This window comes from Prionailurus bengalensis, chromosome F2 (genome assembly GCF_016509475.1).
Source record: "Prionailurus bengalensis isolate Pbe53 chromosome F2, Fcat_Pben_1.1_paternal_pri, whole genome shotgun sequence".
Taxonomy (NCBI): domain Eukaryota; kingdom Metazoa; phylum Chordata; class Mammalia; order Carnivora; family Felidae; genus Prionailurus; species Prionailurus bengalensis.
This window is the reverse complement of record NC_057353.1, coordinates 12,016,126-12,029,269: the sequence shown is the minus strand read 5'-3', so window position 1 is coordinate 12,029,269 and position 13,144 is coordinate 12,016,126. Positions and strand designations below refer to the sequence as shown.

General features: G+C 41.8%; 1 protein-coding gene across 1 annotated transcript in view; it reads right to left on the bottom strand.

The window, feature by feature from the left end:
* Positions 1-13,144, bottom strand: part of CHD7 (chromodomain helicase DNA binding protein 7) — a 190,341-nt gene that overhangs the window by 53,535 nt on the left and 123,662 nt on the right. The window contains 3 exon segments of the mRNA XM_043601135.1: positions 3,707-3,762; positions 10,582-10,647; positions 11,715-11,852. Coding sequence (XP_043457070.1) covers positions 3,707-3,762; positions 10,582-10,647; positions 11,715-11,852 — 260 coding nt within the window.

The window sequence follows — 13,144 nt, the reverse complement described above, 5'->3', positions numbered from 1 at the left end:
GCTTAAAATAAATAAATAATTAATTAATTAAATCGTATCCAGTACAATGAAAGATTAATAAATCTAACTACATAAAAAATGTTTAAGTTTACAATGCAATAAAAATATAAAGTCAAAGGACAACTGAAATGGGGGAAACGTAGCTGCAACATCTAACCCAGAGGACTAATATCCCACAGATAAAAAGGACTCTTCAAAATTGAAGGAAGCATAACAGAAAAATGGGCAAAGACACGAAGACACAACTGACAAAAGAAGACGTAAAAATGGCCATTAAACTTATGAAAAGATGCTCTACCTCATTCACAATTAAAAAAAAAAAAAAAAAAAAAAAAAAAACAACTAAAGCCAAATAGAATTTCTCACAAAAAGGGAACCCACCACACTACACTGGAAAGGTTGCGGGGAGAAAGATGGGCTCGCACACTCTGGGTGGTAATGCAAAGGGACACAACCCTTAGGGAAGGGAATTTAGCAATACTTAACAGAACTACACGTGTGTTTGCCTTGGGATCTAGCAATCCCATTCCTAGGAATTCACCCTCAAATTATGCCTCCAACAGTTTGACAATATACAGACAAGAGAATATATACCATAGCACCGTCTGTAACTATAAAATATCAGAAGCCATTTACATGCCCACATACACAGGAAACTGGTTGGATAGGCTATGATACAGCCACACACTGGAGTACTACACAGCAGTAACAAAGAATGAGGAAGAACCCATGGATTGATGTTGAGTAACTTCCAAAATACAGTATTATTAAACACCAAAGTGCTATTTTTGTGCTTAGGAAAACAAACAGCTGCTACTTCTGTGTGGAAGAAAGGGGAAAGTTACATATATTTTATACATATAAAATACTTTATGTATATATATTTATACACACACACACACACACACACACACACACACACACACACTCCCCTCTACATGTTTCTGCCAAATATTACAGAAAGGATAAATCTGGGATTAATGAGAAGGTAAGTAGGAATGGGGTGGAAGGGAAGGGAGAAGGATGCATCTTTGAGTATCCTCTTGAACAAGTTCTGACTTTTGAACCATGTGAATATTTCATGAACTTGAAAAAAAGAAAATAAATAAGAACAACAAGAATGGTGAGGAGCTAAAATGGAATACAAATATAGACAGAAACTAAAGACCAACTGAGTATCAAATAAATAACATAACCATGCTGAAAGGGGGCAGGAGGAAGAAAAGAACTAAGCCAAGGAAATTCTGAACCAAGTATTTACTTAGCTTCCACACCCTTTGGCTAACTACAACAAATTCTAAACAAATACTAAATGAACTTCACGGTTGGTACGCTTCTTTTTCCCAAAAATGTGGTCTAGTAATTTGGAAAACATTTCCTATATATTATAGGACTGACATATAAGCAAATATGTTAGGGATAATAAGAGCCGGGTTTCTCGTGGCTGAAGAAGGGAGTCATGAATATTGGAAGGGAAAAGGAGAGAATGAACCCCATGGTGCTGCTGATATAAAACCACAACTATCGCTCTGAAGGCGCTGGTGTTCACTGTCTTTAGGTAAGTAGATAGGTAGGTACACAGAGGAATGTGTGTGTGTGTGTGTGCGCGCGCGCATACATAACACGTGTGTTTATGTCATGCATGCGCACACACGTGCGTGTACATGCATGTACGCATGCAGGTGGCCCGCTAAGCCCCATTCACTGAGAGGCCCCGGAAACGGTGACTCCCAGCGGCAATGAGCACACCTAGCACTCACATCTTGGTTTCTAAATGCCGTTCTCCAGGAGACACAACCAAGCCTCCTTGGAGAAACTTAAAAAGAGAAACTGTAAGAGGAGTCTGGAATATCCTCTGGTGCCAGAAAGTAAGGAAGTGCTCAAAGAAAGATGGGGACAAGGCAAAAGGAGACAGGCTCCAGCCTGGAGGGGCTCCTGTGGGCCAAATCTGGGATAATGTGAGCAAAGTAAATAATGATATGGTAGTAAAGAATTATGGCCCATTGAATAAAATAAGACCCCACAAGTCTACACAGCTGTAAAGAAACAAATGAGTAAGAAGGTCAAAGCCCTCCTTACGGTGGAAACCCAACTAATAAATTTAGAATGGGTGATGGAATTAGTAAATCACCACTCAGCAACCATGATCATAGCTAATAGTCTCAAAATACCTTTCCAGAAGACGCTTGTCAGTTACAAAAGGGAAAACAGGCATTGTCTGTTCTATTTTTGCACTTTTTCTGTAAATTTGAAATTATGTCCAACTAAAAGGTTAACAGAAACGGTTAATTGTATGGAAATTTTAATTTCCCTTAGAACTCAATAATATCAGACAGAAAAGCTCTTTTTTAGAACTATGTCTGCCTCCTCTCACATGACCAACGAAGGATGACGGGTCTCCCCGGCCTGGCGGTGGTTCCTGGTCAAGAATGAATCAGGCACGTCAAGCCCCACTGCCACATGCTGATTTGGATGGAGGCCTATCCAGCGGTGCCATTTTGTGGGAATTGGTACTTAAATGTCTTTGCTCTACGTTTTATTTGACAAATCTACCGGGGAACTCTCTCTGGCTCATTTAGTTACTGCCTCCTTCCCTATCCCGACACTCTCCTTATACGACTAGATGGAATCGCGTCATACGTATAACTTCCACCTGTGTACGTACGTTCACCGTGCTATGAGTGACACCCATCTGATATTGACCGAGCATTTTTGATCGCTGTACTCTGCAATTCGCTGACCTCTCACACTAACGATGGCAAGAGACTTCTTCATCTTTTTACTCGATGAAAGGTGTTGCTCACAGAACTTCAGGACTACATTAGTTTATCGACACATTGCCAGTTGCAACAAGAGACAATGACAGCAACCGTGAGGTCTGATGCTTCCATATTCTAAAAGGAGGGTTAAATTTTCTTAGGCTGCTTTGACGGCAACTCCCCAAAGCCTCTTTTAAACTCTAAAACTTATCAGTATGATGCTTGAGTTCCTTGCCTTACAAAGTTTTCATTTCATTTTTACGTCATTCATGAAGATGTCTGTCCTTGTTCTGCGATTGTTACTTGGGTTAGAAAAGGGCTGCAGGCTTCTTCAGCAGGATGACTCCTGATCCCGACAGTGCCAACGCCTCCTGAAAACGTGCCTGGCCCTACATCTACAACGCGGAACAACAACTCACTGGTGTTGTTCTTCAGTTAGGCGTTTTTGAACTTACGCAATTCAAATTCACTAAACAAAAACAGACAAAATCACAGCTCGCTGCATTTCAAAAATGTGAGGGATGTCACGATTTTCTAGAGACTTTGCCTGATAGTAGAGATCTCATCTCAAGTGCCTGGCCATCTTGCGCACAGACAGAGGAGGGAGGGTGGCCTCGCAGAGTAAGATTCATTCTCAGAGGACAGGCAAATGTCACTTTGCCCACTTTTCTACTATCGTGTGAGGCTTTAGCCCTTCTAAAAAGGATTTCTTGGTTATACGTGAAAGTTGGCCGACCAATTACACGTTTCCCAGAAAAATTAAATTCCTAGAATTCTCAAAGACACAAAAGTTGGGAGGCAACAGCCTGCAAAGCACTAAACAAGCCGCACCAAAACTTCCCAATTCCCAGTTATTTTTTAAATCCGTATTGAGGACTTTGAAAATATATCCCCCGATTAAAAACATATATATACCCACGTATAGATATATATCACGGTTTACTTACAAGTTTTTGTATTTCACGTAGAATTCCTCAACTTCTATCTCCTCTCCAGAGTCCTTCTGCAACAAAAGAAAATTTCAGGCACGTGCTCCAAACCAGCTACCAGCATATTCCAAAAACGATGATTTACTCCCACGTGAACACAAACCAGGGGCGACGAAGGCAGCTGTGGATGTTCTCGAACGGATGAGCACGTCGCGAGCGGTAGGAGGCCGGTGAGATGAAGACTGACGCGCTTCGGCCCGTGCGTGCTACTCGATGTGCTACAGCTTCTGAGACATGAATCATTTTAACTCCTCCCTAACCACATGCAGCTTCATTCACAACAACCTGACCCCAAATCTGGCTCTGTGCCAAACCCACAGTGTTAAGTAGACGCCAAGTGTACCATTTTCTCAGGCAGCAGCCAATTAGCAACTGCTCTCCTGAATGCCATATGTATTATTTTTGGCTGCCTCATGGCAACTTTACATTGTGGGTTTTGTAATGTTTTAAAATATTTAAAAGACATTTATTCCTCCATATAGTTAATAACTCCAAACAAGAAACCATGTAAAACTAAACCTTGTTCTTACGCTGTAATTTCAGTGCATCACGATTCCCAGTTTTAGTTTCACTCAATGGTACAATTAAAACCTCTCAGACAAGATGTCTCACACACATAGCAGCCAAATAAAATTAACACTCCCACTACTACACGTAGGTAAGGTTAAAATCGTGATATGCATCGGCCGAACCAAGAGTTCAGCGGTGAGACTATCTAGGCCATCTCCCTTGATCCCACCCTCCGCAGGGTGTGAGGAAGATCCCCTCACGTGATATTTTAAGTATCTCTCTCAATATTTTTTTTCCCCTTTTGCTTTTGGGCTGTTAAGTCATAGTATGTAATTTTCTCCTGGGACATTTGATCAGATAAATCGGGGATATAAAACGTAAACACCACTTATAGATGTTTAGGGATTGCTTTTACACTCTTACAAGAGCACCCGAGCCTGCCTTAAGGGTCACGCTTGGCTAAGCCGCCTCAGAGATGCTGCGAAGAAAATTAAGGCAAGTAGGAACACGGGAGAGGACAAACAAAGGAGCAAAGACTTTTCTACTGGATGACAGGCTGGCACAGGACCTGCTCAAAGAGGCTACGATTTCCCTCAATCCCCAACGTTGAAACTACTACCGAAGACTGTGAACGTAAACTTTTCTTTGAAACTCTCACATGTGTTGCTTAAACCTAAATTGTAAGCTGTTTTTCCACCAGCCTAGAAATCAGCAATTAGAAGATAGGATATTCGAGAGTGCGGTCAAAGCCCATCAGTAGCTGGTTCTAACCTAATCATCTATAAAGGTCATAACCATAAAGCAGCTTTTGAAGCAATTTTCCAGGACACCATCAATGTCCATAAACTTCCAGCTATCCAAAATGAAAAGGAGCGTTTGCTAGATACCCAGCAACATAAACCTGGAATTAATTTAGAGATAAATTCTAGTCAATCGAGTGACAGTCCATCTAGGACCCGCCTTACTCTTTTCTAGCCCCAATATTGCACCTTCTGCTCACACATTAGAGCAGTCAACTGAAGATTCCAATAGAAAGGAAGGCCAAGACAAGACAGAAGACAACCGGGGTAAATGGAAAGCCAAGATGAGCCTGGACCTTTTGACACTGGTCATAGCATATCATGAACTTCAATCCTGGAATGGAATTCAAATGTGTCGTCGACTGCTTTTACTCTTTTGAAGCTAACTGCATTTCTTTCAATTCAGAAAGAGTGCTTCAAAATTATGTATCTTTGAGACGGTAAAAAGACAAGCTTTATCATGTCTAGGCTCTATTATTTTCTGATTTCCTCCTTCCCAATCTTGCTTCCTATACAGTCTTTTCCCTCTCATTCTAAATAGTCTCGCCATTCCATAATTTCTAAGTGGGCACCAAAGCACACAGGATTAACTCTGGAACAACAGGGATACTTTCCATTCCGTCTCAATCCTGTTGCCAAAAAGCTCTGACTCACAGCCATCAACTGTCTGTCTCTGATGGTCATCAATACCCATTTTCTTGTCATGACTGGCTGTTCCTCCAGGAACCTGCAGTGGAGGTGCCTAACGAGAGGGTCTAGAGCTGAGAGGAAGCAATTAGGTTCCAAGGCTTCGTGTGGTAGCACTTGGAGCCGGTGCAGAATCCTACTGGGGCTTCTTTCTTTCTTTCTCTCTCTCTCTCTCTCTCTCTCTCTTTCTTTCCTTGTTTTTTAATTTTTTATTTATTTTTGAGAGAGAGAGAGAGAGAGAGACACAAACAGAATGTGGGCAGGGGAGGGGCAGAGAGAGAGGGAGACACAGAACTCAAAGCAGGCTCTAGGCTCTGTCTGAGCTGTCAGCACAGAGCCGGATGCAGGGCTCAAACCCACGAACTGTGAGATCGTGACCTGAGCTGAAGTCAGACGCTTAACCGACTGAGCCACCCAGGCGCCCTTATCAGGGCCTATTTCTTTTGGATATCCCAAATTATAAGCCTGTTCTTCCATTCCCTGACCACACATATTGGATCACCTTCTTGCCCCTTGAACAATGAGTAGGGCTGTTTTACACTCTTTGTTTCATATAAATACAATCCTCCTGACTTCTTCTGCTTTACTAAAAGCAAAACAATTAACAAAAGTAAGTGAATGTGTAAGCCCTTGGGAACACCATTTTAATTATTCACTAAATGGCAGTTTGGCCAGCCTTTGGTGAGAGTGGAAACAGCCCCAACAAACTACCCCCAGGCCCCAACTTTCAGATACCATTCTATATCGGGACTAACCAATGAATAACGGACTCAAAGCACTATTTCTATACACGCGTGCACACACACATACAAAGAACCAGAATATTTATTTCTGAGCCCTCTAAAGCCCTCAAATTTGAGAGCCCTCTAAAGTAATTTAATGTGTTCAATAGACTATTTTTTTTAAGTTTATTTATTTATTGGGGGGGGGCGGGGGGGGGGGGACAGAGAGAATCCCAAGCAGGCTTCTCCTTGTCAGTGCAGAGCCTGACACGGGGCTCTATCTCACAAAACCATGAGATCATGACCTGAGCTGAAATCAAGAGTCAGACGCTTAACCGACTGAGCCCCCAGGTGCCCCTCAATAGAAAATTTTAGAGAGCTGTGTCTATCTTTTCATTAGACTCTAAAGCTAGCCTATGAAAATCCTTATTATTCATATGAAATTGTAAAGTTCCACATATTAAGCCATACTTGTTCCCATCACTCACAGGAACCCAAAACCTCAACCGGGCAATAAACTGACTCCTCTGGCCACCTGGATTCTAGAAGAGCAGTCCAGTAAATGATAATCCTGTAGCCTAAAATAATGAATGACCTTTCCCAAGCATTCTATTACTAAATTAAGCAGTCACACTGGAACACAAAGCTAAACTATAGTGCCAAAAGGGAAAATAATAAGTTGAATAATTTACAGCAGAAAGACAAAGCACCTTGATAAAGATATCAATAAGCAAGGTATGAATCACTTCCCACTTGTGACTCAACCTACTGTATACTCTAGCAGAGATACCAAATCATAGTTCACCTTGGGAGAAAATAGGACATAATAAATGCGATGAAGAGTTTTGCCTGCTTTACATACTATTTGTTGTTGTTCTTGGTGGTGGTGGGTTCAGCTAAAGAGGATTAAAACAAATACCCTGGAATTTAAAATAAGCTCTTAAGAAAACATATCATGAGTTAACTTAAAGAAAAATAAAGAATTTCAGGGAATACGGCCAGAATTCACTTTTACAACTGTTTTTGACCTTCCGCTACAAAAAGGATTTGAATTATTCCCCAAGGACAGATGCCTCCAAGCAGACAGGGCTACAAGACAGGCTAAATGTGGAAAACAAAAGAATTAACCATTGTACAATCCAAAAGTCCTTTTTTTTTTCTTTCTTTTTTTAAACAAAAAGGGAGAGAGTGTGTGTGCCAGTGGAGGAGAGGGCAGAGACAGAGGGAGAGAGAGACAGAATCCCAAGCAGGCTCCACACTCAGGATGGAGCCCGACATGGGGCTCGATCCCACAACCCTGGGATCATCACCTGAGCTGAAATCAAGAGTTGGACGCTCAACCAACTGAATCACCCAGGCGCTCCAAAAGTCCATGCTTAAATCTACCTCAGAATTCAAACACAAGTATCAACTATATCCCTTTCCACTGGGTCTAACACATATGAATTTGAGTTTAGAACAACATACGTGCCCGAGCCATCCCGATTAAACATGAGGTGAATTACAGAGGCTCTGCCAGATGAGCTCTGCGTCTGCATGACTCCATCACAATGGGTCATGCTTCTCAGGCTTCAGTGATGAGGTCAACGGACTTTGAAAAACATTATCTGAGTCCCCACTATGTGTCAGCACCACGTAGGGTAGGCTCTGAGAGCTCACTGCAGGTTTCTACGGTGCTGCCAGGGGGAGATAAAGGTACCTTCTTACAGCTACTCCTTCAATTATTCATGGTAACAGGACACAGACCAGCAGACATAGCTAGAATCCACAGGAAGATCTCAAATTTCCTTTTGTTTCTATTTGCCACACTTTTCCCCCAATGTTCATAAAGCTGATAACGAAAGTAACTATTCCAAGAACATTAGCAGTTTAAGAAGTCAGTACCTGCTAAGGTTTGCAATGTTCTAATTATTTTTTATCGCCCTTTATGAAAAATACCGGTAATGTACAAGCAATCCAATGAGCTCATCTCTTCTTTACTGTAAATCACACCTCAAGGCATGTTTCCCCTTCCAGAGAAATTTTCCATTCATCTTCTCCATCCTAAAATTCACCAACTCAACAAATATTCCACCCCCATATACACTTAAAGTGAATTTTAATCTCCTATGATAAAACAAACCTGGCTGTCCATAAATGGTAACAATACCTATTTCTAACTGTGGGTGCCTACCTTTTAAGGGTAACGAGAAAAGAAAAAGCTGCGAAGTGGGCAAAGCAGAAAGAAAAAGCAATGTCCTACATAATGCATAGTCTAAGTAGCTCTGAATAATAGAGCTAATTATAATTTGCAACACCCAAATCTGCTGTGTATGCCTGCTGAAGCACTATCAACTGAATGAAAATTAATATATCCCATCCAAACCACATGCTATTTACTCAAACAAGTCACTTCAATTCTGCAGAGGGGATTATTCCTTAAAGCACATCAAGTATTTAAATTTTACCATGTATCTACAAGTCACAAATTAACCATTCCAGAGTCATTAGCAGGACAAAAATGCAACCTTTCTAATGACTTAAACAGTGCTCATTTCTGCTCGAACGGGGAGAAATTTGGTTGAAGTTTTATCATTTGGTTCATCAGTGAGGAAACTGTTGTGTTCAGAGAGTCGACAGACAGCCATCCCGTATACCCCCCCCAACCCCCACACTCAACGTGAAAATATCTCGACGTGTCATTCTTGATTATTTTCGTGGAACTAGAGTTGTATATTCTGATACAAACCCACACTCTGGAGAACACAATAGAAAAGGAAACAGTACTGCAACAAAGGTAAAGAGAAGCGCCCTGCTGGTGTAATACCATTCTCTAGGGTCTCTGGACAGTAGCTTGTGAAGAGCAAAGATTCCCTCTTTGAGAAGCCTGGGGTCTCACCTCTCTCAACGGGAAGTTACACTCTGTACACAACTCACATTAAAAAAACCAAAACAGGGGCGCCTGGGTGGCGCAGTCGGTTAAGCGTCCGACTTCGGCCAGGTCACGATCTCGCGGTCCGGGAGTTCGAGCCCCGCGTCGGGCTCTGGGCTGATGGCTCAGAGCCTGGAGCCTGTTTCCCATTCTGTGTCTCCCTCTCTCTCTGCCCCTCCCCCGTTCATGCTCTGTCTCTCTCTGTCCCAAAAATAAATAAACGTTGAAAAAAAAATTTAAAAAAAAAATTAAAAAAACAAAACAAAACTTATTTTGCATATCAAAAAATGAGCTTGTACTTCCACCTACCTTGAAAGCAAGTAAGAAGAAAGAGCTGCATTTGACAACGACTCAAGCTGAAAGACAGATACCCTGTATCTAAAGGACACCACTTTCTAGAGACACTGGAGATTGTACGTCAGAATGTGGAGATGTAGCTCATCGCGATATCTGTGTAATTCTTCAAACAAAACAAAGCATTTGCTCTAACCGGGCAAGAAGGGAGCTAGCTGGTTGGGATGAAATGAGGAATCTCAATCAGTGGAAGACAATACAGGGTTACTGGACTTCTTTGTCGCAGGGTAGATGTGCTCCTCAATGACAAAGTTATCAGACTAGTGACAGGTACCCAGATTTCACCTTTGCAGATCAACACAAATGCTGAAGAATTTTGAAGAATAAGTCATATTATCTTCAAAAATTACACTTTGCACTGACAAAAAAGAGATTAATGAATATTTTAATTGTACATGAAGAAATGTTATGAAAAGTATGAGAAAACACCTACTCACTAAAATGATAAACTTCCATCCTGGGGCGGGGGCGGGGGCGGGGGTGGGGGCGGGCAGGGAACTTCCCTGAGGGAGATGAGAGGTAAATTCATGTTTATGACTTTTATGAATAGTATTTATGAAAAAGGCAGCCTATAACTCTAAAAGCCCTATACCTTTCTTTGGCGACTTTTGAGTTTCTTGCCTACTCTAAATCATGTCACAAAGCACTGACTGTCTGATATATTTCAGTTTCATTTGGGGCTAAATATCCCGAAGTTTTATATTTGGCTAACAAATCAGACAGGATTAGAAATATCACCAGAAGTTTTCTTTTATAATAGTGAATTTTTTTAAAGGAAATTACAAAGCAGAAAATAATTTAAGAGTCCTACACACACCAGAGGTTTTGATCACTCCAAATGGTGCTTACCTGTTTTTTTATTGAACGACTGCTCATGATTTTTTCTACCACTGGACCTTCTGCATCAACAGATTCCTAAAACAAACAAACAAACAAAAAAGTCGGCTACATCAATCCAAATGGAAAGCATTTCATTCCAAGCCATCAAAACAAGAAATCATTCCTTTTGCATCTACCTCTGTACGTTTTAAATTCATACCCTTTAAATCATACCCTTTTAGTCGCCGGTGGGAAACAGGATGGTAAAGAACAAGGCTCTTGCTCTCCAGAAAGGCAAAAGGAAAATCTGTGTTTATTACTTCATGATTATGTGGTTTAATTACGTGGACTAGCAGGGTCCCTAAAGCCAGAGAGCATTCAGAAACTCCAGCTGCCAAGAGAAAACAATCCCTGCATGACAGCAGTCAAAAATGTAACTTTTCCTCATCTATACCCATGGGGTAAATATCCGCATCATTCTGTTATCGTAGGCAGCTTTTATCTATGTTGGCCACGTAAAACGTTATGTAACAACTTAACATAGCACAAAGCACCAAATAGAGTAAAAAACTGCATCCAATATACTTTTCAATGGGTTACCAGTTTGTTAACTGAAGTACAGTAATAGGAACAGAGGGGCGTTAAAAAAAAAAAAAAAAAGATCTTTACAATGATCAATCCTACATTACTACCCATATTTTATACAAACTATTTTATCCATCATTTACATTGCACAGAGAATAAAGTATGCCCTGCTGGGTACTACAAGGCAGTAATTTCATAAAGGGGTTCTGACGGTGCCTAACAGCAGGAGACAAGCTTGAGCGGTTTATTAAAGTCCCAGAAGCTACGGCCCTGAATTCTTCAGAGGTAAATTCAGCCTCCTTGCATCGTAGCTCTGACTCTTCCTCAACACAGACCATTAATTCTCCAAAACTGTCAAGTTACGTATCATAGGCTTATATAAAAATGAATTTCAGCGAACGGGGCTTTGTGAAAGACGCTGCTAAACAACTCATTTCCCACAGCACGTTAGCCAACAGTAAATGAACGTTCTCCGGCTCAGAGTCCAAGGCTTCCACGGAGCTTTTGGGACTCCGGCTATCAAGTCTCCAGTCCACCTTCCATGGCGTGCACAAGAGCCACGCGAACGGGCCGCTGACCTGCTGCTCTGACTGCGAGGTGTTGGAGGGGGAGTCTCTCCCAGCAGCGTCTGCATCATCTGCTTCCTCGTCGGAAATCTTGAACTCCAAGTCTTCCGTGTATCGCTTCCGCTTCACCTGCCTGCTGGAACGTCGCTTCTAAAAACACAAACATAAACACAGACACAAACACACAAACAAAAACAACAAAGCAGGTGTAAAAAGCCGTCACTGATGCTCTTTGTAACCTCTCTCGGGATGCTGCTAAGAGATACATTTTTAAAAATTAACCTTCAAGTAGAGCTGATAACCTTATCCCTGTAAGTCACATAAGAAACCACAGGGGCAATGAACATAATGGAAATGGGGGGAAATCACCACTCCCAGCCACCAGACCTTCAGCTGGGGAATGGGAGGAACAACCAACCTGACTCCTTACTCAGGCAGTGCGCTGCTCCAAAGGGGAAACAATACAGAAGCTGGGCGATGGGTATATAGGGGTTTGTTACACTTTTGTATTTTTGTAGGCTTCAAAATTTTTCTAACAGAAGATCCAAAGAAGTGACGACACTAGAGGCTAATCAGTAGATTATAAAGTTCTATATAAATACTAAAATGGTATTTCAGAAGGCCATTTAAAGAAAAGGCTTGATTTTAAGCTTGGCCCTAAAAGAAACAGACTTTCTGTTCAAAATAATTCTATATTGTTTGACCTTTTTGGTAAAGAATTAGTTTTGTCAGTTAATTAAAAATGAGACGAACTGACCTTTCGTTAATGTGTGTATTTGGTAAAACCTAACCTGACTGTAAAACGATACATGTGAGTTTTAAACCACTGATAAATACAAGATTACAACTTATAGACGAGTTCATGAAGCACACAGAATAAATAAAAACACTGAGAAATGAACACTTATGAACTTTTTTCTAAGAATTATGAAATAAAACTTTTTAAAGAAGCTTGTGAATTGTAAAGTTGGTCAGTAAGGCAGAGCGAGAGGCGAGCAAGCCCCCCCCCCCCCCCCGCCCCCGGACCGTGTAGACCTAGGAGGAACAAGCAAGGGTGTACGTGGCTCCAGTCAGGACCAAGGAAGCCCAGCACCTTGTCTCAAAGGGTAGGGCTGGCCGAGTTTTGTTTTCTTACGTTTCTGCTCTCTCTGCTCTCGAGAGGGCATCGGAGGTAGCTGACGACACAAACTCGGTTGAATATGACCATCAAATGAGTCGTCTGGGGCTCTGAGCCCTTAGTCCTACGCAGCCGTGACTGCCGAGGTGCAGTCCGACCCAAGGGGATGTGGGGTAACATCCTATTAACAGACTTGTTAGTGGTTTAGGCCAGTGGGAGTAGCAGCGGGGGCCAGAGGTTCCTCTTCTGGCCTTCCAGGCCAGCCCCGCCCAGAAGCAATTCCAGGTCAGGGCAGAGCAAGAACCAGCAGGGGTTCTGCCATCTG